Here is a 24,050-nt window from a genome sequence, read left to right on the forward strand (position 1 = left end):
GTCGCGTAAATCCATCGCACAAAGATGGTGAAGAAAGACTTTGCGCGACGAAAAACATCATTGGTCCAAAAACACTGCGCGACGGTTTACCCTTCGTCGCACAAATTTTTTAGGAACGAATGTTTTCGTCGCATAAAATATCAGGATACATACATAGGATGACTATTATTCGTCTATCTAAACTTTGCGCGACGACAATTTATTATTGAGCGACGAAACCTAGTTTGTCGATTGAGTTTTGCGAGACGAAGGTTTTTGTCACGCAAAAATAATTTTTTTTTTTATTTTACGTTCTTTTTTTTTTAATTTTGTAATAAAAAAAATTGCATTTTTTTTGGTAATAAAATTAAATTGAAATTAAAAAATGTAATGAAGAGAAAATTAATATATTTAAATTAATATAAATGTATGTACTATTTACAAGAAAAATGTTTAAAATGCAAGGAAGTAAAAAACTAAAAAAATAATGTGGCGTAGTCTACGTGGTCGTCTTGCGGAGGCAGCTGAAAGGTGTGGCCATGCTTGGGTTGGAAGGTTGACGGGGGACGAAGATTTGGGAGACGAATGCCGGATTGACTGAGGGCCTGTACAATCAGTGACATCTGGCTCCTATACGAGGCGAGCTCAGTCATAAGGTCGGCCACCTCTGCTGTCAAAGCCGTCACCTGACTCTTTAACTGTGATGATGAAGGGGCTCTAGGGTCCCGCCATCGGGCATTCCCCATCCCCCTACAATATGTCCCCAGCCTCCGCTCGAAAGTCTGATCCAAGGTCTCCGTAAGGATCTGAAACCTTGCATCCTTTGGGGGATCCATAGACTCGAGCGGAGTCTCGGGAGGAAGCTAGAAGACAGACTCTTGAAGAACCAATTGCCTTTTCTCTATCATCGTTGCATGTGTAATATAACATCAAATATTAATTATAACATTCATATAATAACCATGAAACTTGAATGCGTAAGATAATAATTAAAATTGAAGAATACTTACATGAAGAGACTCGGCCAACTCCTCCCTGGGTCGAACATAAACATCACTAAAGGCATCGATCTCCGGGAATTTTGATTGCAAAGCCACGTCCAATTATCCTCCTGACCCTCAAACTCCTTTGGACAACCTTCCTCAAGAGCGACCTGCAGATCATTAAATGTCTCAAAATATTGGTGCAAATCACTCTTCCACATTTTGTACTGTTTAGAGAAGAGCATGTTGACGTATGTCAACATATCGTTGTTGATGTCCTCAAATTGTAATTCATCTGTAATGTAACAAATTAATTACATACATTAAGTAATATAAATATATAAAATTTGAAGGAAAAACAATTAAAAGGTAGGATACTTACTGACAATTGTGCGTGCACCTTCGTCCTCACCTCGTTTGGCATCACCTTTCCAGACTTCCATTGCATAGGGCAATTGGTCTGAACGACGTGACCAATGTCGTGGGCCAATGCGCTATGTTGCTCTGCCGTTGGTGCAGCCCAATACCGCTCTTCGTATCTGATAGTGATACGTCTATTGGTCACCCGGGTGATTTTCGCCGTCTTCAACTGGTGACAAGGTCCCTGGGTATTTTTCTTGGCTGCAAAGAAATATAGAATTAACATTAACCCAAAACTAATAACAAATCCTACTAAAATTTCGGCATAACCTCCCTATAATTAAAACATTTCCCAAAAACCTAAAAATAACATAAACAATATATGTATCCAGCAGAATGATCATAACTGTTTAATAATAGGTTCAAAACGATGACAACAATAAACGTAATAACTGTTTAATCCTTAAATGACATAACTTAACAAACTAAACCTAAAATAACAAAACTAAGTTAACCAAATTCTTATCATATTTCATATTTGGTATTCCTTATAAGGTTTGTACTTTTGCCAACATTGTATGCACTATTACAAAATGTAAATACAATCCAACTTCGTGATTTGCATAAGTAAACAACAATTACTTTCAGTTCAAGGAAGCATATGCATTTGAAAAGCACAATGATAAGTCCGCTTTACACATTTTCTTTCTACTTACCTAAATAACTAAAGATAGAACTTAGAGCAATTGGAGCTCAAATTTTTGAACAAAATTAAACTAGTAAAACTCGAAATTAAGTAGAAAAATTGAACAATTTTTTTTAGAGACACGTTGTTCTCTACAAAGAAATAATGACCACCCTCCTAGCATCGTTAGGCAATCAAATATCATGTACAACAGTCTATATGGAGAAATCACCAAGGCACTATAGGAAAAAAACAGTTATCAACTTGCAGGGCGTTATTAAACTTTACCTTGTCGTGACCCTAAGGCATCAATAGTGGATGTTGATGGTGTGTCGGGCGTGCGGGGGTAGTGGTGACCATGTATGGCGCTAACAGGTGGTGCCACTGATGAGGTTAAGGACACCGGCGCCTAAAAGACCCCCGAACCAACCAGCAAGTGATCCATTTGTACAGGAGCAATGGCTGCTGACAGATGAGCCAGGGGAGGCGAATGGGGTGCAGTCGTCACCGCCTTACGACAAAGTTTCTTCTTTGTTCTTAAAAAGCTACTTTTTACTTTTTATTCAGCTAAACACCTTAAAATGTGATTGTATCGGTTAAATTCGATATTTGTTTCCCACTCGCAAAAGAACACAGTACAATTCAAGCCATTTAATCACTAACTAGCTTGAACCCAAGCCTCTATCATCACACATTTCCCAGTCCTAAACAATCTCAATTAACCAAACACCCACAAGCACAACCAAGGCCCCAAATAACAGATTGGGAATAAGAGAAAATGATCTTAAAATCAGCATATTCCAACCATTCAGTCCCAACCCATGAACTAAAAACCACCCAAAAGCAGATTAGAACCCTAGTTCTAGAACCCTAATTCAAAGCAATCATCAAATCAAAGCAATTATTCAAAGCATTAGAACCCTAATTGTACAATCCTAATTCCTAATTTGACTAGAGTTAAGTAAATTGAAATTTACCTCAGAGGGAGAACGATGTTGGAGGAGGAATAGATAGGGTTGTCGGATGAGGAAGAGAGAGGGGGGTCTTGGAGGAGGAAGATAAAGGGCTGCTGGAGGAGGAAGAGACAGTGCGAGGAAGAGATGAGGGAGATGGCCATCGGAGGGAGAGTTTACAGAGAGGAGAGGTGAGGGGAAAGTGGGAAAGTGTTTGGATTTCAGTTTAATCTCGAGGTTATTGCACGACGAACAGAAGATATTTGTCGTGCAATAAATTCAAATTTTCACTAAATTTATTTTCGTGCGCGTCCAATTTTTAGTTCATTGCGCGATGAATATTAATTAATTGTCATGCAAATGCCATTCGCGCGACGAATAGTATTTTGTTCGTCGAGTAATGAGCTGAAAATTTATTTTACCCAGATAAATTTTTTTTAAATTTATATTTATTCAAATAAAACCAATTTATTTATGACATAAGATAATTAAATTACAAAAAATTTCATTTACTATGTTTTACATGGCAAGTTGCAAATAAATTGCATTATTCATCATCTGAATTATAATAACTTTCGCTATTGTCGCTATCATTACTTTCGGTCTCCCAATCCTCCTCCTCCATAACTACGTCACCATCGTCGTTCGAGCCTACTGCAACATCGTATCACAAAAGATCAGCGAGGTTAATTGTAATTGATTGAATTGGTATTTCAATTGAAGACACTCCTTGTATCTAAAACGGTTCTTGGATAAGATTTGTATCTCGAAGTGTTTCCGCACCATTTTCCATTGAAGATTCTAAACGTTGGTCAGCGACGTTGTTGACGTAATACTCAGTTGGGTCTTGTTCTGGTATAACATACACATTCCTCTTATCCATCTTTTGAACAACTTTCCAACCTTTCCTAGCTTTAGAGTCATCTAGATACATAATTTGTTTTGCCATGTTTGCCAAAATGTAAGGGTCATCATCGTACCAAGTTCTGTTAATGTTCACAGATAGTAAGCCACGGTCGATTTTAACTCTTCCCTGCCTATTTGGGTTTGTATCAAACCATCGACACCTAAACATGATCACTTGGTATTGGTCTTTGTAAAGCAATTGTACGATAGTTATTAGTTTGCCATAGAAATCAATGTCTGTATTTTCGCCTCAACCTGGGACATGGACACCGCTGTTTTACGTACACAACTTGTCATCTCGTGCAGTCCCCAAAAACTTGATGCCGTTAACATGGCAACCCGAGAACAATTCAGCGCGAATCGGGCCGAACACCAAGTTATATAACTCTTCACTGTAAGTGGGGGAATTTGATGCTTTCAATTTATTCACCTAATATTATACAAAAACATACACATGTTAGTTTGAGAAAATTAAATACTACAATATATATGTCAAATACAAAACACTTATAACTTACATATTCGGGAAACCACTGTGGAAACAAATCTCAGTGTTTCTTGGCATACAAATGTGATAGATGTTCTCACTTCATCATCTCTTCATGCTCATTTGTTCAGTACGAACCAATGCGCTACGTCCATGTCATTTCTGGAAAACGACTCTTCTCCTATAGGATCTCCAAAGGGTCGTGCACTTTAGGCAAAAACAAAAAGTTTCTCCTTTCTCACACCCCCGTCATTATTGCGTTGAGGATGATTGAAAGCCGTCTCCACATCTTTTAAATAATTCCACACAAAGTAAGTGAGTCATATTGAACCCAAGCCTCTATAATTGATCCTTCAGGCTTTGCCCTGTTGCGTACATTTTTTTCCAGCTCCCCGAGAAGCCTGCCAAAAGAAAACGATATGATACAAATTATTAAGCGTGGGCTAATGATGCATAAAAAGTGTACACAAATTAGTAGGCGTGCCAACCAGATGTTACATCATCCTTGCATATAGGGCATGCCATATAACCCTTAGTGTTCCACCCAAAAATCATTGCATATGCGGGAAAATCATTCACAGTCCATATAACTGCTGCCCTCAAAGTGAACATCTTCGGAGTGGACTTACCGTGCGTGCGCACACCATTTGTCCATAAATCTTTTAGCTCATCAACCAACGGCTTTAACTAAACATCGATTGACCTGCCACGATCCTCAGTTATCAAAAGAGTCATCATCATGTATTTTTTTTTTTCATGCATTTCCAAGGCGGCAAATTATATGGGAATACGAAAATTGGCCAATTGTTGTGGTGTTGGTTTAGAACCCCGAACGAATTGAATCAGTCAGTGGCAAGTCCCAATCTAACATTCCGGGGATCAACAACAAACTCGGGGAACGTTCGATCAAACTCATTCCATGCCTCCCCATCAGCAGGATGCCTCATCACATCATCGTCTACTTGTTTTTCCTTATGCCATCTCATATCGGTGGCAGTATGCGTCAACATATACAATCACTGCAACCTAGGTTTCAAGGGTAGATAACGCATGACTTTTTGTGGGATCTTAGTCATTTTATTCTGAGATGTCCTTTTGAACCTCGAATTATTGCATATAGGGCATTTATCTAATGCTTTATTCACTTTGTAGAATAAAATACAAATATTTTTGCAAGGGTGAATTTTTTCATAACCCAATCCAAGACCATTCAACACCTTTTGCGTATGTCTATGGTCTTTCAGCAAACAATTGTCCTTCAGAAGCATTCTCTTGAAAACCCCCAAAAAGTAATCGAAATACTGGTTCGACATACAATACTTTATTTTTCCGTGCATTAGTTCCACAATGGTCGTGAGAACGAAAAAGCTCTTGTACCCCGTATATAACTCTTGGTTGGCATTTTTAATAGTTTTTCATATTGTTCGAACTCTTCACTGTCCATTGGTGTAGGCACGTTATCTTCCCCTTCTGGATTGGTGTTTGTCGATGCAAATGGAAAAGCCTCATTTATAATATCCATGACTTGTTCATTAGGATCCATAATAGGTTCAACATTGTCCACTCTTATGGCATTTGAAGACGAAGCATTGTTTAATTGTTCCCCATGATGGTTCCAAGTATTATATGTCTCAATCATTCCATTCCTTACTAAATGAAATCGAACATTTTCAATTGTCTCCCTTAACGTGTTATTACATCTCCTACAAGGATACTGGATTCTAGTTGCACCCGGGTTGTGTATACGTGCAAAGTCAATAAAATCTTCGATTTCATCCAAGTATTCGTCCGTGTATCTATTCGTGTTCTATATCCACGTCTTGTCCATAACTCCTAGAACCACAATAACAATACAACAATCACAACAACTTCATACAAAATGATAATGTCACCTTATGCCTCCGGTAAGGGCCTTATCCCATTCGGGAATGCATAGCCATGTCACGTAATTTACGGCTACATCGGATTAGATTTCGACGTGGATTAATTTCGGCAGCATCTCGATGTAGTTCTTTAGGTGTACGACTTAAATATAAAACACCTATGTACCAGCCGAAGAACGTACAGAGATGACACCGAAATCCCCACAATCGAAACCTAATTCTACAACCATAAACTACGCGTCATAACTATGCATTCACAAACTGTCCAAATAATGGGACAATTCAAGAATTAATTGGACTGCAATCATGCTTTCGCATCCATGCACGAAATCCAACTAATCCTCGAATGGGAAACTAAGTTTTACTAAAAATAAAAAAACAAGTACGAAGTTAATTTCAATTAACTCCGTACATCACAACACATATTTGGACGTCATGTACAAATTTAACAACATAATATAATAATTTCACAACACAATATAAACATAACAAACTAAGTTCAACATAATTTAATTAATTTTATATTTTAAAAAAATAAAACGAAGAAAATACATTCTCAATCGTTCCCCACCAATCTCTAATCACACACAATATCCCTATAGACAACGAAATTAATGGCGTTAGTACAAATTTACATTAATACTTTTACCCTAACGACAAAAAATGCTTACCAAACACACCAAGATAGCTTGATCAACCTAGAGAAGAAGATGAGGGGAGTATTATATGATGAAATTGAGAGAAAATAGAAATGATAGATGCTGGAATGAGCAAAATCGAAGGGCTGAGTGCAGAGGCAAAATCTGTAATTTTTTTTTTTTTGCAGCTTGCCTCTACACATGGCTGAATCTAGATTCAAAAGTTCACTTTAGACGAATGACTTTGCGTGATGAACAAAGTCTTCGTCGCGCAAATACTCTTTGAGTGACTAAGATGGTCTTTGTCGAGCAAATGTCATTTGCGCGACAAAAAAATAATCATCCGTCGCGAAAGTTTACCATTTTTTTTTATTTTATTTCCTTTGCTTTACAATTTATTCTTTTCAACAAATTGCGAGACGAAAACATGTATCGTCACGCAATGTATATATTTTAATATTTTTTATGTTTTTCTGTTTTATTTTTATGTATTGTAAATTTTTATTTTATTATAAATCAAAAACTCAAACCTAATTAAACATTAAATTAATTAACAAAACTAATCATCCGCATAACATATATTTATTCATTAAATTAAATATAAAGCCCAAAAAATCTTTTTTTTTTTTTTAAAAAAAAAAAAACAACCCTCATCAACTTTCAACTTCATTCCTCCCTCGTCCGCAACACATCAAACTTCCATTGTCGGTTTAACTCTGCTTGAAAAGCCCATCCACATAAATCCGTTGCTTCTCATCGGTTTCATCAACATCCCAATGACCTCCATTAATGCCAATAACAATAAATTAATAATTTAAAAAATATTACGATTTAACAAAAATAATTGTTCATTATTTACCACAAACTTACCGACAACTCTCTCAGCATGGACTTCTTCAACTCCTCAGGTACCTTTTCCAAGACTCAAACTCGGTAGAACAATCCCTTCACACCAAATTCCCAATGTCATACTTAAATTTGGCGTATGCCTAAACCATATTTTTGCCTTCAAAGTACAACACTTGCTTCCTTTGATACCTCTATGATCGCACTACAAGTTTCTTTTTCCCAAAACCTTCTCCAAAATCAACCATTCTTTTTTCAACAAATTTTTTTTAGAAAACTAGGCTCTAAAATTGTGTTTATATAGCACTAGGACAGCTTTGCTCGATGAACCCTTTCGTCGCGCAAATCTCCATGTTCGTCACGCAAAATGTGTCATAAATGCGCAATAAATGGGAAGGTTTGAACGCAGTTTGACCGTGCTTTGCGTGACAAATAAATGTTTTCGTTGCTTAAAGTTGTATTACGCAACGAATGTAGCTTCGCGCAATTTAGCGCTGCGCAATATATTGCACGACGAATGAGATAATATCTATGTTTACGTAAACTTTATAATTACAAACAAATATTCAGAAAATATTTAATACCTTAAATATTTATTCTATAAATAATTAATACCTGAAATATTATTCTATAAATAATTAATACTTTAAATATTTATTCTATAAATAATTAATGCCTTAATCTATACAAATATTTTCAACATAAGTATGATATTCATTGAAGATTGAAAACACATATAAAGTGAGGATAGGGTGCTTACATTAGGTCTCAATAAAATAAAATAAAAACTCAACAGGAATTGAAACCTAATTAAGTCCAAATACATAACTTATAAAGAAAAACCTTAAATTTAAATATTGTCAAACAAAACATAAATTTAAAACTACTATTTGGATGGTCCGAATCCATTCCACAAGACTTCATAATGCCACCGATTGTAACCTCCCTCCAACGCATCATCCATCAACTGTTCATTTGTATCATCATCAAGAGTATACTTACACTGTTATACATATATGCAAATAATTAATTCCAACATATAACTAAAAATTTCACAAACTTAATTGTTGATCCATCAACAATATACTTACTAATAGTTCATCCATCACAGCCTTCTTCACATTCCCAGGCACATCTTCCCAAGAACACCACTCAACAATGGGACAATTATTTCCCATAGCTACAACAATTGCATGTGCAAACTCAAATGGTCCCTCAAATCATGCGGGTTGGTGTCATGCACACTCTCATCCTTGTTTTTATTTGCCATCCCAGCACGAAAGGAGAACATAATTGTGAAGAAAAAGGGCAGCAGAAGCGCATATTTATAGGGAAGTTTGGACCTTTGTGCGACGAAGGATTTGTCGCTCAAACATCTGTATTAAATGCCGTATTCATTCCTCTGATTCACATGCACTAAATGGTCAAAACTAATAGGAACTTGCGCAACAAATAATTGGTCGCGTAAAAATAATTACCTCGTGTTTTCTTGCTGACTTTATGCGACAACGACGGTTAGTCATTGTGCTAAGTATTCTTACACGATGAATATTTTCATCACGCAAATTTTTTTTTCCCTATCCTTTATGTTTTGCGCAACGAATTTGTTTTTCTGTCGCGCAAGTACGTCTTATGGGACGAAATATTTGTCGTCGCACAAAATATCGTCGTGCAAGCTGTTTTTTCTACTAGTGGTCTGATATCCCATTCTTACCAGCTAAACTGCATAGTCTACACTCTCGATAATGAGTTTTGGATCTCCCTCAATTTTGTTAGGACACTATCGTCTCGTTGACAGTAACTCATCACTTGCTAGAAAAAAATATAAGGGAGAGAGAAGCAAAACTCCTCACTTATCAATCAGACCATCTAAAATCGTCATCGTCAATTTCATCGGACTTCTAAGGGATTGCTCACTTCAGCAGCAGCAGCTTCTCGATCTTGAACTTCAGCATTCCTGATCTTGAACTTTTTCCTGCTCAGGTTTCTCCACTCCCTTCTGTAGGCAATAACAAGCAAATTATTTTTATAGTAATAAAAGGAAAAGAAGAGCAAATTAGAAAGAGATGCATAAATAGAAATGATAAGAAGTTATGTGAATATTAAGAGCACAAACTACACCAATCATCAGTTAAAAATATAAAACAAGACTGCAAATGCATGATCCTTTCATAAAGGTGATTGAGGGGCTAGAAGACAACCATGTCATATAATTACATAGTCAACCAGTCATAGAACAAGTTTCCAGTATTACACATCCAATGAGTTAGTTCTATGAAGAGATTGAAGACATAAGTTAAAAAATAAAAAAAAACATAATTAAAGATCGGTCAATTTGAAATTTCTACTAGATCCTTTATTTCAAAAATAAACCTTATATCATCGATAATTCTCGTATGTAGATTCTTCCACTTGAATACTACCTACCTTCGACAAATTACAAGTACAAGAAACAAAGTCCGTCTATAAATATCGTTAGAGCTTTAGTTTTAGGGTGAGTGTGAATCGTGGAGAGAGGGTGAAGGGAGAAAACACACATAATTGAAATGGCGATGAATGCCTTCTGCTCTCTGCAAGTAGCAGAGAGAATGTTCTTTATTGATTCTTCTTCCCACACTTGCACACGCTATTATGCATAACAGTTAGTTATGAAAATGGAATCCCACCAATACATCAAAAGATCTCAACCACACATCTAGCTGGATTCAAGGTGGTTTATCCACATGTCACTTAGACAAAATTACAATGTGAGCCCTACACTTGGTAGTATTAACCAAAGTGGATACACAACTAAATACAAGGCTTAGTTCTACTAAATTCAAATTAGCTTAAAAGCTTATACACTAACAAATATGAGTATCTACCTTCATGGAGGCCTAAATATAACACACAACACTGTTTTTCCAGCAAATTATAGCAACACAACATTAGCATTTTAGCAGAAGAGAAACAAAGAAAAGACAGACAATGCATACATCAATATCCCGAATCTTCTCTCATTCCTCCTTGCCTATCATGTCAACTGACTCATCTGTATTAGATTCCTTGTTTTCATGAGCAGCTTGTTGCAGCTTCTCAATATATGAAGTAAATTGGGAATGATCTACATGAGAAAATTATTTTATTGTACCATTGTATATAAAATTGTCCTGCATACTTCATCAAATAAACTCCAATCTCCATTCATATAAAGAGGTGAAATAATAAAGTTTATATAAAATAATTAAGGACTGACCTGTGGAATGAGTCGAGTGAATTAGTACGGCTTCAAAAATGCGTCATGGATGTTGATGCTCTTCCTTCTTGAATTTTAATTTCACTTGATGACTTGTTCGACCGGGAAAATAAAGTTCTTGAATCATAGTAAAATCTGGTCCACACCGCTGCCTCTTCATTTGGAAAAGAATACCAACAACAAACTTCTTAATCAGAGATGAAACTGAGTTTTAAGGAAACTTTGGAAGCAAATAAAAACATTCCAAACATGGGCACATCCTATGGTAGTGTTTACACCCGAATTTACACCATCGGCCCAATTAATCAAGGTTGTCGGATGATTAGAGGTTTTTCTTGATATTACTATTGTTTTTTATCATAGTAATTATCTTGAACATATCCTTAAAGTGTGAAATGCCGTGCAGCATTAAAGTCTTATCCGCATGCAAACCACAGGGAACAATACTACAAGAATGCAATTAATATTGGATGATCAGTATGTAGATATGCCATTTGGAGTAATCAAAATGAGGTGATGTGATGGAATCAGTTGGTTTTGCAGATAATGCGAAACTATCAACCATGATATTTTAATTACCATGCATGCATGGATAAAGCTTATGAAGAGATGATGGGATAAGTAGCACCACCGCATATCCTTGGCATAATCTAGTCACACAAATCATCTCGGCCATTTTGAACGATGGTAAATACGTAATTAGATTGGATCTTTGGAAAGGAAGGTCATGATAAAGATAGGATCAAACTTTGATTGATGTGAAAAGGCCTAAGGCATGGCCTTAGTTGCATAAAAGATAAGTTTTTAGAGTTTCACTTATTGTGATTATGCATGGGATAAGTGTGTGGCCAGCAGCAACAATTAAAGATTTGGAGTCACAGTGCAATTGGGATTGTTTTCCACGACTTAGGTATACAGGTCTTTATAAATACCAAGCAGCAGTTGCCATAGAAGCCCTCTCCAATTCAACACACAAATTGCCCAGTGCAAACCTCTCAAATATCTTGAGATTTTTTATTTTCTTTTTCCGCCAACATACCTTCAGTTTGAATAAACAGCACTGTAAAGGCAATCGGCAAACATCTTCAGTTTGGATAACCAGCACTGTTGCCGTAGAATCAACTAACCGAGGATCACCTTCAGTTTGGATAAATAGCACTGCGTCGAGGCCGACTGGGTTACCTATCCAAGTCTCGGTTAAGAAGGGTTTTCGAATCCTTATTGGTAGAGGTCATCTTATTAGCCTTCTCGGCAAAGTGAGGTGTTACAAGTTACTACATTTGGCACATTGAACGCCGAGTGATTTTATGATTAGATACTCACAAGTGAGTTTCAAAGTTCGGCATTCTGATGGCCGAACCACATTTACCATCAAGACATACATCTCCTTCGAGTACCTGTGTCCGTATGGTTTGGAGCCAGTTCGACGTGCTTATACTCTTACGAATATAATCACCATGATCGAACCCGGGGTTGACGATTCGTGAACTTCGCAAAACCAGCAGCCTTGTCTTTAGGCTCGAAAACTCGAAGGCCGAGACGTGTTCCTTCCTCGGTTGCAATTGCAAGATCAAGAAGTCAGTAGCGCGTTCAACGCGACATCAACAAATTTAACTCCTTGGCCGAGCTCCGCCGACGACTTGGCACGCCCCGCATCAACCGAATGACGTAGTTAGCTCATTAGTTACTCAGACTGCACGCCACGTAAGCTTTGTAGTTTTTAGGGTCAACAGGTAGTTAAAATTATTAGCAGAGATTTAGAGATTGATTCCATCTGTTGGTAACCATTCATGTTGTAAACACGAAAATTTCGGCCGCATGTGAGCAACCTTAATAAAGCATATATTTGACTAAGATGCGTTACTTCACCCTTTTTTTTATTTTTTTATTTAATTTAATTTTATTATTATTATTATTATTATTATTATTTTTTTTAATCATATTTTCCAAGATAATGCCTGATGCACCATCCTCCCCATTTTTTGTTTCGAAATTTCAATGTCCACACATGTATTTGAATTCCTGTTAGAATCCATATATTCCACCACAGAGATCGTGAATTGATCGAATCGTCTAACTTGTAAGTCTGTAAATGCCACTAACCTATAATCATGGTTCGAAGCTGATCAACTATTGGCATAGAGCAACCTGAGACTGATGAGAGATTTTTCCCATTAATAATAAATATGGTAAGTCAAAGTTACTTTCGATTGGTAACCAGTTAATTGTAGTGAACTTATTTATAGTGACATTACCTCATAGAACAATTATGTGTCCTGCTTAGACCATCTTGCAGTGGGTGCTTTGTCTATGCAAGTCTGGTAATTGAGCATAGAGGAATTAGCATGATAAGTTGCTTGGTTTTCATCAATGCCATGTCCTGAAGGAAAAAACTCATCTTCGTTATGAGAAGCTTCCTTGTGAGAATCATTGTTAGTACTAAAAGGAAAGAATAATACTATAAATATGGATTAATGGACTATATATGACTCCGGCAATGATATAAACAACAAACATGTCAACCTTTGTGTGTGTACACGAGTGTGCGTTTGTGCATGCGTATGAGTCTCTGTCTTCCGTGTACGCATGTGATCTAAAAGATAAGCCACGACAAGAATAACAGCAGTTTTTCGTGAATAATAGATTTTACTCCAAGTTATCATCAACTATTTTTCAAACTAAAGCTTGCTTAGCTTATCAGGCTCCCACCCTCATGTCCTGGAAAGAAAACTTAATTATATTCAAGAACATTCGTGATGTCACATTGTTGTAGCCTTAAGTGGACCCAAATAAAAGCTACCAATCGGTGAAAACATACTCACTCAGAAGGCCATTTCATGATTTCCGTCGTATTAATAACTTCATAATACTTTCAAACACTACATCTTGTATGGATTTTATACAAGAGACACATACAATAATTTCATAAACATCTTTCAACTACTTCACCCTATTCACTTACTACCATCTCTAGACAAATGAGATCAGTGTTTAGAGCCCTTGCCACACAATGTAAATTTTTAAAAGTAACGCATTAGAGATCCCACACACAAGTGCATTAAGCGTGATCAACAAAAAGATCTTGTCGTACAAAATTTGCACTACTTTGTGTACAAAGATAAGAAATTCAAATGAACCATCACCAAGATTCCCCGGGACATTATTTGGCACTTGTAGCTTCTGTATAAGAATTCAAGTACCTTTTATTCGGGTGTGGAGTTGACCAAAGTGTACCTTTAACAGCCCCCTTTGCTCTACTAGACGAATGAGATTTATGAGAGAAATTTATAGGTGTCAAATTCCTCCTCTGGGATTTCAAGCAAAGACTTATCCACAACAAAAGGTAAGAAAATTAAAACGATAGACATCCAAATTTTGTGTCTCACAATCTTAGGTATCCAGATATTCATTTAGCTTGTCTTCTATTCCTAGAGTTGAATGAGAGAACTTTTTTGGAGTGTCTTTGGTTGACTAATCAAATGCTTCCTTGGTCCTCTTATGTTTTTGAACTGGTTCTTTTTCAGATACAGTTTTTTTGGCCTTTCTGGGGACTATTTTCCTCTGCGATGTATTATGCTCCCTATATTCATCATCATTATTCACATCTTCATTGACCTTAGAATCAATATAAGGTTCAGTAGTGAAGCTATCATCGTTAGCCTCATCTGCTAGCTCATCAACTTGTTTATGAGGTACCCTCTTCCTCGGCTGCCTGGACAATGTTTCACCTTTAGCTTTGTCGGTTGCAAAAGATTTGCACTTATGAGGAAGATTTGACGCTGTAGAAGCGTTTCTATTTCTACTTTTATGACCTTGCACACTCCAATAAACAAAGAAAAGTAGGTAGTTTAACACAATTAATCTTTATTTCCAACCCCCTACGAATTGCATGGACAAATATTATTGTTGAAAGTAATTACCAATTTTCCAGGTGTCCCAATAACAGCTTCTAAATGCACCACCTCCCCTAAAATGACACCACCCAAGTGGTTAGTTTCAGCAAGGTTTTCTGTATTCACTTGGGAATCAGAGGTTGGATTCAGGGTACTAGAATCACCAAGCCTGGGAGACGGATGATCAACATTTCCAGAAGAGAAGGCAAGAAGTGAGCTCTCATTCAAGTCACCAGTTTCGAAATGTACCAAATGTGCAGTTTGTGGACCCATAGTAGGCTCAACTTCAGAGCAAAGAATGTGCAGATTCTCCTTTCCTTTTTTTCACTTTGAGCTTAGGTTGAAGTTTGCCAGCATGTCATTCTAAATGAACCCGGACTCAATTCCCAACATACAATATAGTAGCAAAAATACAAAAGTCAAGTGGTTGTGCACATACCAGATGAAATGGCGACATCACACACAATATCCAGAACTTCAAACTTAGAGAAAGCCCCATCTACCTGACACTAAAATGCCCAATTAATCAAAATCAATAACCTAACAAGTATTACTGTTTCAGTGATAGTACAGCCTTTACCTCAGTTTCTAACTGCATTTCACCTTGTTTGCTAGAAATGAAAACTTCTATGCAGGACATTGAATCTTGGGTTGTACAATAATCAGAACATGTTTATGCTTCTGCAACATTACACACCACGAACGAATAGGACTTGGTGGAGCAATGTGTAGGATCATCAAAGTTTTACCATTGAGAAAGATGTTATTTCTAAATCATGATTAACAGAATATGAAGGGAAGAACTTGTCACCTGGTTGGGTACTCGTAGCAGCCTTATCACCAGACTTGTTGACAGCAATCTCTACTGAAAGAACAAGTGCTTACCACAGTTAACAGACAGTACTAACTAATGCAATGTTTTTACTATATTTAGAAAAAGTTTTCATTTTGCAAAAGTCAACTGTACTTCTAGCAGTTTGGCTTATAGAATCATCAAGACATTCTAATCCAAAGAATATGTCTGCATTCTGGAAAACATCATAAGTTATCAACTAGAAACGAAAAACAATGAAACCAGGAAATAGGTACTTATTCTTATCTCCCCCTCTACTTTTCTATCAGAACCTGCAACATCTGATTGAAGAGTAGCTGTTGGAGCTGATTCATAAGGTTCGGAGTCCTTGCAACCAAACAATGGAATTTCATTGTTTTTTGATGGCTTTATGCTCCCAATTTGATCTTTTAGTTTATCGTCTCCAGTATCAACAAATGTAACACTATCTTAGACAGTGGTAGATAATGTGACGGGTCTTTCTGTTATGACAATTGGAAGAGCAGGGGCAACTGCTGTAGATGTTACCCTGCTAGGCTGTGGCTTTGCCTTAGGTCGAAATCGGCCACCAGCACGAGCTGCAAAAAAAGGAACTTGAAAATTAGTTGGCCATCTCGAGGCAATTACAAATGGAAATATGACCAAGTTCTTCGAGTCCTAGATGCGCAGCTTTACCAGGAACACCAGCAGACTCATGAAAAATATCATCCAAATATGACATTTTGAGTGTAGCAGATGCCCAGTCTTCAAACAAGGTAAGACCATCCCCAACTCATGGGATAAAGCTTAAAATATAAGCTTTAAAACCATCTCCAACCATGGCCTAAAATAAGCTATGGGGAGAAAATATATATTTGGGCTAGATTTCCCACAGGATTTAAGTCTAGCTTAAAATATTCTAAACCCACCAAATTGTTATATTTCAAACCTTTTTTTTGTTTTTCACTTATAGTCTAACAACTATGATCAAATAAGCTAATGGTAAAAAAAAAGATTTTACAGCCCAAAATTAAATCTAACGCCTAAAATGATTGAAGAAAATTATTTAAATCAAATTTAAATTAAACTTTATAAATACCTATTTATTTGTATGATTTTGAATTACTTACTCAGAATTTAAATATTTTTAGACGATAATGTTCATCAAAATAAATTAGGATAATCTAAATAAATTTTATTTTCAGAAAAGTTACTGAAAAAATAAAGTTAGACTAAAATCATTGTTTAATAATTTCGGGGTAAAATTTTAAGCCATAAGGCCAACTCCAACTCATAGCCTAAAACCTATAATTTCCCTTCTATTCCTCCTAATCCATTCCAACCCAAGTTCTAATTTGGACCTAAAACCTAAAACCTAAAAAAAAGCTAGAAACTGGCCTAGATTTAGCCCAAAAAAATGGTTTGGGCCCCACCAACACGAGTGAAACTCGACGCTTGAGCACCAGACGCCCCCAGGAGACGCGCGCATGCGAACAACATGCCAAGGCTGAGACTGGCATGGCCTTGTTAGGTTTTTCCAGCCCATGATAAGTTGTCCTAAGTCTATAAGGAATTATAGTCTTAGAGGATTAAATTGTTTTCCCAATTGGAGTTAGTTTCTCAATTGGAGTAGGATTCATAACTAGAATCCAATTAGGATTAATAATCCTTATTGAAGAAGACCTTTATTATGTCTATATAAAGGGGCTATTGTACTAGTTTTGAATTTAAGAAGGGAGCAAAACAATAAATTGTATACCACTTAAGGGATTAGAGTGAGAGAATATTGTAAAGTGTGTGTGAGAGAAAAGAAAAAAAGATAGTGTATTTCTTGTTCTTTCAGGTCTTTCATCAAGTCCTAGTTCTAGAGATTTGGCAAGTTTATTGGTTGTACTTATTATTGACATAGTGAAAGATTGTTGTTGTTGTCCTGTGGATATAGGCACATATTGCCGAACCACGTAAATTCTTAGTGTTATTTATCTTGGTTATTTGTTTTCGATTTCTGGAGTTTGTTCTATTTTCCCATTCTTAAACACAATATTCTCAGCAAGTGGTATCAAAGCCAGGTTTGGCTTATATCCGTTTAGAATGAAGGGTGCAACCCGCTTTAATTGGGTTACGTGGAAATCAAGAGGAGGACTGCTTTACTGAAGGTAGTAAGAGCAAGCCAACACGTATGTCTGATGCTGATTGGACCAAGATGAAGATAAGCGATGTTTTATGGCAAAGAAGTCTATAATTGTCTTTGCCAATGACGATGGTAGTTCTGATCAAGGGGAGCCTGGTCAAGAGAAGTTTGGTAAAGTGAATTTTGGTCAAAAGATGTTAAATCACATGGAGTTTGGTCATGGGTATTGCGATCAGTGGGAGTCTGGTCAAGAGAAGTCTAATCAAGAGGGCCTTGGTTAATGAGTAATTCGATCAGGGGGAGTCTGGTTAGGAAAAGTTCGATTAATGGGAGTTTGGTCAAGATGAGCAATCCTATTTTTTTTTGGTATACCTTCCTCATGCTCTGGAGGGCGAGATTGTTAAGTTTTTCCAACCCATGATAAGTTGTCCTAAGTCTATAAGGAATTATAGTCTTAGAGGATTAAATTGTTTTCCCAATTGGAGTTGTTTACCCAATTCGTGTTAGTTTCTTAATTGGAGTAGGATTCATAACTAGATTCCAATTAGGATTAATAATCCTTATTGAAGAAGACCATTATTATGTCTATATAAAGGGGCTATTGTACTAGTTTTGAATTTAAGAAGGGAGCAAAACAATAAATTGTGTACCACTCAAGGGATTAGAGTGAGAGAATATTGTAAAGTGTGTGCGAGATAAAATAAAAGAGATAGTATAGTTCTTGTTCTTGTTCTTGTTCTTTCAGGTTTTTCATCAAGTCCTATTTCTAGAGATTTGGCAAGATTATTGGTTGTACTCATTATTGATATAGTGAAAGATTGTTGTTGTTGTCCCGTGGACATAAGCACATATTGCTGAACCACGTAAATTCTTAGTGTTATTTATCTTGGTTATTTGTTTTCGATTTCCGGAGTTTGTTCTATTTTTCCCATTCTTAAACGCGATATTCTCAACAGGTCCCACCCACATGAGCCTGTCGGCCACTTGCGCCAGAGAGCCAACGGCTCTTTTTAATCCAACGGTTGAGATAAACAAGTCGTTGGTTGATCCAACGGCCTACATCCAAATATTTTTTTTATATTTATATATTTATTGAATCCAACGGCTGAGAACGAATATAATCAAATCTAATGGTAAAAAAAAAAGATCTAACAGTCCAAATTTAAATCCAATGGCTAAAATAATTAAAAATATATATATTTAACTCAAAATTCACCCAAAAACTCTATAAATACCTATGTATTTGTTCAAACATCCACCCAAAACTCACTTTTCTCCTAGAATTCTTCCAATTTTTCTTTCTACCATTTCTTGCTTAGTATTGTGTCATCTGCATTACCAAGCTACGTCTTCTTTTATCACTCATTGATGATTTTGAGGAAGAAAAAAAAAACACTTTGAAAGTTGGAGAATTGGTGAATATGTTGTGTGATGGTTAGATATTCAACATATGCTTATATAGAGGATGATTGAAGGTTTGCGTTTCATGTGTTTTGTATGTATTTGGTATGTGTTTCGTGTGTGTCATGTGTTTCACATGTTTGGTGTGTTATACATCTCTATCATGTGTTTTCTATATGCTTCATATGTGCTCTGTGTGTCTTGTGTATTTCATGTATTTTGTGTTTATACATCTCTATCATGATTTTCATATTCTTCCATAGTGTTTCATGAGTTTCATGTATCGATTTAGTGATTTTTCAATATTTATCGGAATTTAAATATTTTTAGGTTAAAATGTTCATAAAATTTATTTAGGATTGTCTACATAATTTTTTTTAAAGTTAATTTTAAAAAAAAAATAGCTTAAATTCATTCTTTAATAATCTGGGGCTAAAATTTTAGGCCAAAATGGTTGAAGCAGAAACACTGTTTTTGGGTTAAAATGTAAATTTTCTGGACTAAAAATTTTAGGTTTTAGGCCAAGAGTTGGAGATGGTCTAAGGATTGGAGGAGAAAAGCAATTTTTGGGATATGACTTAAAAATTTTTAGCTTAAATTTTGGGGTTTTTTTTATATGGATCCAAAGTAACTAAAAATTGGACCTATTTCAAAAGTCAAAAGTCACTAAAAATTGGACATATTTCAAAAGGTAGTCTATAAAATTGGACCTATTTCAAATTTTTCCTTAAATTTTTAAGCTTTATCCCAAAAAAAAAACAACACAAAATCAGTTCAATAGATCAAATATAATTATCTAAGCTAGCTCTGTTTCAGTACAAAGTTATATAAAAAATTAAAAGAGAGAAGGAAAAACAAATTACTTTGATTTTAGGGTGCTTTAGATTTTGGCCCTTACAATTCATGATTCCTAAATAAAAACCTAGCTACATATAAACGTCTAATACAAGCCCAAATTTAAAATCTACAACCACATCAGAACACTATTCACCTACTAATACAATTTATTTACACCCATGCCGCTTTCCCAAATCCCTAAATTTATCCCAAATTAGAAGTTGTAGAAAAAGTGATATAAAATATATAAACTGTTGTATTGCATTAATTGTATCCATATCATACCAAAAATTTAACTTTTTTGTGACATATATATTTTGCATTAATTGGGAAGTAAATTAATTTGTTCCAATTATTAAAAAAAAATTATACTAAATCTGTATTATATATTTTGAATCAAATAACACTTCTCTAACTTGTAGGTAAATTATTTTTCATGTATTGTTACATATATTAGGCATGTTTTATTGCAATATAAATATAGGTATGACATAATATTTTTCAATATAATACATCAAATTATATTTCTTCTTGTTATGGGTAAATTATTCTCCATTTAATAGTGAAAAAAAAAGAAGATATTATATTACACACGAGGTATAATTTTTTTGTAGTTAAATTATTGGATATTAATTTGTTCCAATTATATAAAAATATATATATACTACACCTAGATTTTATATATATATATATATATATATATATATATTGTGACATCCCGTCCCGGAAATATCAAAACGTACGTGTGAAATTACAAATTTGCCCCTAGTTCGTTTTCGTCACGTTTAGTGGTGTTTTGTGTGGTGTTGGCATGTGTTGGGCCACACACACACTGTCACACTCTCCCTCTCCCTCTGTTATTTTCCCTGTCTCTCTCTCTCTCCCCCGAGTCCTTTATTCTTCTTCTTCTTCCTTCAACGTACGGACACACACACAACTATACCAAATCATCACAGATCGAAGGAACTAAGGCCATATTCGAGCTCGTGAAGCTCGTGGGAGTGCAGCCGTACCATTTTCAGGTGAGAAACTAGTTGTTTTCACGTCGATTTCTTAAGCTCCGATTTGAGTACTGTTCATGCAAACTTATTGTAGCATGTTTTTGGGATTTTTAAGTTCATAGATAGCTTGGTGGTGTCCCAAGGAACCTCGGAGTACTTAGTTAGGCGGAAGTGGACGTCGGAATCACCTGGTTCGAAGTTGGCCGGTTTTTGAGTTTAGAGACAGGTATGATCGCGTGGTTTTTAGGCTTTAAAAATGGTCTAACGTTGTTCTACTAGTCTTAAGCTTCAATTTGGTTCAAGAATCATGAAAAATGGTTGAGAATTGAGTGAGAAAACACGGTTTTAAGATTTTCCAGTTTTCCGGCGCCGGAGGCTCGCCGGAGAAGGAGACGGAATATTCCGTCAAATCTGACAGAATATTCCTGACGCCGTTGACGGAATCCGTTAGAACTAACGGAATATTCCTCACGGCGTCAGTTGACGCCGTCCGTGTGCGCTGCACGTGCCTGCGCGTGGCCAGCGCGTGCGGCGGAGGAAAATTTTTCTAAAAATATGGTTGTGATCCTGAGGTTGTGTAGAGCACGTTGGTATATTCATTTGTCCAATTTGAGCAATGTATGAGAAGTTATTACGAGAAGTTGGTTATGTGCTTTTAAATTGACGTTTCTATAGTTGTTTCGCATATAGGTGATACCTATCCCGAGGACGAGCGTGGTCACTCGAGGCAGGGGGGCTACGACCCTTCCACATACCAGTGAGTGGGCTTTTGTTTTCCGTATATACCTATATACAATTATTTTCCCAGAAATTGAGTAAAAAGGGTTATTTGTCTTATGCCATGCACCATATTATTATCGTTTATGCATCATTGCATGCATTAGTAGTGGCATACATATACATATGCATATTTGGTGCTGTGGACGCACAGGTAAATGCCAGGTAAGTGGTATACACGTTTACATTTCAGCAGTGGTTTGAGATGCTTAGAGAGCTCATAACCTGCACCCCCGGTGTTAGTGCTCCCGCCCAGAGTAGGGCACAGTCCTTCACGTGATGTTCACCTCCCGCACCACACGCTCAGCTTGGATCCAAGTTAGGTGCACAGTCCTGTCGTACAGACCACTTTAGGTGGTTCCGACTCGTAGGTGACCCGCGATTATTCGCACAGTCTTCACGTGATCATAGCACTAGAGCGTATATATATATATTACACCCAGGCCTGTCGTACAGACCACTTTAGGTGGTTCCGACTCGTGGGCAGGTTCAGTTATTGAGTTTGAGATTTGAGCTCTATATGCAGCTGTACAGGTCACGTTAGGTGACTCCGGCTGCCAGATGTTATGCTATTGATGTGATTTATACCTGAGCACTTGCATATCATTATGAGGCTTTGACATGGCACATTGTTGAGCATGATTGGCATACCCTTGAGCATGTTGGGCATATCTATACATACGTATATATGTTATTTTCTGGGAAGTATACAGGTTTTACGGCGAGGGGTTAGAATGTATTTTGCTAAATGGTTTTCAAAGAGCTTTGTTTTTGCCCACTCACGCTTTTGTTTTGCGCCCCTCCAGGTTCTAGTTGCTTAGCGGTTTCGGTGGTCTCCCAGAGGGTTCTTCCGGCTTTTCTGACAGATACTCACCAGCGTAGGGTCACCTTCGGGTGTACTTATATCGCAACTTTTCTTTTGGACTGCTTTAGACCTGCTCTGAATTTGTATTTCACTTACGCTAGCACTTGTTCTAGGACTTTGTATGCTAGTTTTTATTTATTCGTACTTTTATATTACTACTTTATTAGCTTCCGCGCGTGCACATGGCTACGTCACCTTCGTGTGACGGCCAGCACGCTCCGATCTTGGTCGGGGTGTGTCATATATAATTTTTTTTTTTATTGAGAAAACCTAGATTATATATTTTGAATCAAATAACATTTTTGTATGCATGGTAGGTAAATTATTTTTCATGTATTGTTACATATATTAGCCTATTAGGGACGTTTTTTGGTAAAAATATATAAAGTAATATGTATATGATTGTTTGTAGGTAAAAGATAAAATCAAAAGCGTGATCCAATTCCCAAGTTTATGCATTATTTTGTCGTTGGTATACAATATTTTGCATAATTGGAAATGAATATTTCAAATAGTAGGTGGTAGGTAGGTAAATTAATATGGTCTAATTATATAAACACACACACACACACACACACACATATATATATAGACACACACACACACATATATATTTATACACATTTTTGTACATGGTAGGTAAATTACTTTTTTTTATATTTTATTTTTTATGTATTATTACATATATTAGGTTTTTTTTTTTTTTTTTTTTTTTTTTTGTAAAATATATATATATGAACTCATAATGTGACAGCCCGTTCCGAACTTTTCGTACTATAGGGGTGAATGACGGTTTTGCCCCTAGTATGTTTGTTTCGTTGTGTGGTCGTTTTTGGAATTTGACTGGCTGTTTTTGGACCACACACGCACCCATACACTGTCATCCCCATCTTCTTCCTGTCCCGAGTCCTCTCTCCCTTTCCTATCTTCTTCGTACGGACAACACCAAAACCATCGGAAACGTTACGGATCGAGGAAACAAACTACATATTTGTGCTCGTGAGGTTCTTAGGAGTACAGCCATACCCATTTCAGGTAAGGGAACCTTTCATTTCATGTCGAACCCGAGAGGTGTAAATCGGGGTACTGTTCATGCACACGTTAATTCTTGTGTTTTTGAGAATTTTAAGTTTGTAGGAAACTTGGTGAGGTCCTTAGAAGGCTAGGGGTGATTCATTTGAAGGTTTTGGACGTCGGGATCATGAGTTGCAGGTTTGGCCGGATTTGGTGGAGTTTTCCCCGCGAGATTTTGTTGGTTTTAGTGCTTGAAAGTGGTAAGGATTTGTTCCTCTAGTTGTAAGCTTCATTTTGGTACTAATTTCGTGAAATTTGGGTGAAAAACGAGTGAGATATTAAGTTTAGAATTTTTTTCCCGATTT

At 36.4% G+C, this 24,050-nt stretch overlaps 1 protein-coding gene and 1 pseudogene across 1 annotated transcript; both read right to left on the reverse strand.

Moving 5' to 3' along the window:
• Window positions 1-370: 370 nt before the first annotated feature.
• Window positions 371-3,909, reverse strand: LOC148697084 (uncharacterized). Its single transcript, XM_088693444.1, has 5 exons — window positions 3,744-3,909; window positions 3,534-3,614; window positions 1,345-1,583; window positions 990-1,132; window positions 371-880 (listed from the first exon to the last, which is right to left on the reverse strand). The coding sequence occupies exons 1-5, from the start codon at window positions 3,907-3,909 to the stop codon at window positions 730-732; spliced, it is 780 nt and encodes a 259-aa protein (XP_088549570.1). The 3' UTR covers window positions 371-729.
• Window positions 3,910-10,716: 6,807 nt separating this feature from the next.
• LOC148697085 (uncharacterized) lies at window positions 10,717-16,401 on the reverse strand (annotated as a pseudogene).
• Window positions 16,402-24,050: the final 7,649 nt, after the last annotated feature.

The sequence above is a fragment of the Pyrus communis genome, chromosome 5 (genome assembly GCF_041283825.1).
Source record: "Pyrus communis isolate YQ-2024b chromosome 5, ASM4128382v1, whole genome shotgun sequence".
Classification (NCBI taxonomy): Eukaryota; Viridiplantae; Streptophyta; class Magnoliopsida; order Rosales; family Rosaceae; genus Pyrus; species Pyrus communis.

Excerpts from the sequence above, each read along its gene's own strand:
- LOC148697084 (XM_088693444.1), bottom strand. The coding sequence starts at position 3,909 with ATGGCAAAACAAATTATGTATCTAGATGACTCTAAAGCTAGGAAAGGT. Across the intron at positions 1,133-1,344 it reads AGGTGCACGCACAATTGTCA|GTCGCTCTTGAGGAAGGTTG; the intron begins GTAAGTATCCTA and ends AATGATCTGCAG. Across the intron at positions 881-989 it reads AGTTGGCCGAGTCTCTTCAT|AGAAAAGGCAATTGGTTCTT; the intron begins GTAAGTATTCTT and ends CAACGATGATAG.